At 34.0% G+C, this 1,914-nt stretch overlaps 1 protein-coding gene across 1 annotated transcript in view; it reads left to right on the forward strand.

Moving 5' to 3' along the window:
• LRCH2 (leucine rich repeats and calponin homology domain containing 2) overlaps positions 1-1,914 on the forward strand; it is a 155,906-nt gene that overhangs the window by 78,187 nt on the left and 75,805 nt on the right. The window contains 4 exon segments of the mRNA XM_014582870.1: positions 725-812; positions 1,117-1,228; positions 1,433-1,530; positions 1,625-1,680. Coding sequence (XP_014438356.1) covers positions 725-812; positions 1,117-1,228; positions 1,433-1,530; positions 1,625-1,680 — 354 coding nt within the window.

The raw sequence follows: 1,914 nt of genomic DNA on the forward strand, positions 1-1,914 counted from the left end.
AAAAAATATTTTATTTATTTGTTTATTTAAATGTGATGAGAGAGAGAGAGAGTGAGAAAGCAAGCCACCAGGTCCTGGACTCAAACCGTGCTCAGTCATGTAGGAGTGTCCAGCGCCTTTACCTCCACACCATCTGCTGGTCCCCAAAATAGGCCTTTTTATCAAGATGTTTTTCTAGCCAGGCAGTCTGCTTTTCTGAATCTCTGATGAAAAATAATAGATTTTAGTTAAGAATTGACACTTTACAAAGAGTACATTAAAAAAAACTAATACATGAGTAATGTGAATAAAATGTTTTCTTTTTCTTTTCTTTTTTCGGAGAGGTTTTTGCTATAGGGCACATGTGTTCGCCAGAAAGACAGAGAGACAGAAAACAGAAATCAGTCCTCAGTGGGGATGGCCACGCCACAATCCCTTCTGCCTTCTCCTCTTGGGATCTTGGGCATGCACACACACACACGCCCGATGTGAGTTTAAGCCACCGAGTCCAGTACTTGAACTGCAGTCAACTACATGGGAGTCCAGGGACATAGCCATTACGCCAACTGCTGGTTCCCAGTAAAATGTTTTATAGAAAGATTTCTGATTATTTCTTCCTTGTGTCCTTAAGGATGTTAGACATCAAAGTGTATATTATGTATTACCTAGGGACATTTTAGGTCAAGTGTGCAATATCTGCATAAGAAGAAAACCCTAACTGCCCTTAGGATTTCTGTTTCCATAGTATGGAAGATTTCTATCCAAATAAAAATCATGGCCCTGACTCTGGAATTGGAAGTGATAATGGAGAGAAACGATTATCTACAACAGAAGTGAGTTTTCTTTTTCACTGCTGATCTATGTTATTTCACTATTTTATTAGAGCTTTAAAACTGAGACATTTGTATATATTGGCATTTTATTTGACTTGAAATTCTGAATAACATTATATTTTACAAGTTCAGGTGAAAAATGAACATGCAGATTTTTAAAAGCACAACAGTAAACCTTAATGTATTAATTTTTGGTTTGAAACTGGAGATGTAAAGTCGATGTTCTATAAATCCTATGTGAAATTAAGGCAGCATGACACATCTTTAAAATGTCTCATTTGTGCTTCATGCTTATTCCTTTCAGCCGTCAGATGATGACACAATCAGCCTTCACTCGCAAGTCTCAGAGTCAAATAGAGAGCAGACATTACGAAATGACAGTCATGCAATAGGAAGTAAGCCTGATGCTCAGAAAGGTAATTCATATGGTGACTGCTATTTTTATTTCATGCACATAGCCCTCATTAAAAATGAGTCTTTTCTTAAAAATGGACTTTGAAAGAATATGGCCTCTTTAAATGTTATATTGAGAAAAATACATGTTTACTCTAAGTACTGCAGAGAGAGAGAGTGTACTATGGACTAGTTACTTTTTCTAATAAATGTTAATCTACACTTAGATCAGGAAGTATACGATTTTATTGACCCCAATGCAGAAGATGTAGCAATTCCTGAACAAGGAGATGTACATATTGGATCATTTGTCTCTTTCCTTAAGGTAACTAAAAATTTAAACAAATACTAATAATATGTTCTTGAGCTTATAAAAATGGATCATACAATTTAAAATTGTAACTTACTTTTTATATAAGGGAAAAGAAAAATGTGAAAAATCTCAGAAAAATGAAGATTTGGGAGATGAAAAAAGGTAAGCAGATTTGAGGTTTCAAATTGAAATTTTATTTATAAATAAACTATTCATTAGACTTTTCTACTTGACAGGTGACTGAAGGAATATCATTTTTTTTCAGTTAACTAGTATGTTTCTTTTAAAATAATTATTTATTTATTATTATTATTATTATTGTTAATATTATTTTTCACATGAGTTTTGCCAGAGAAAGACAGAGAGAGAGAGGGAGAGTGAGAAAGCAAGCCACCA

Source organism: Tupaia chinensis, unplaced genomic scaffold (genome assembly GCF_000334495.1).
Source record: "Tupaia chinensis unplaced genomic scaffold, TupChi_1.0 Scaffold143886_1, whole genome shotgun sequence".
Classification (NCBI taxonomy): Eukaryota; Metazoa; Chordata; class Mammalia; order Scandentia; family Tupaiidae; genus Tupaia; species Tupaia belangeri.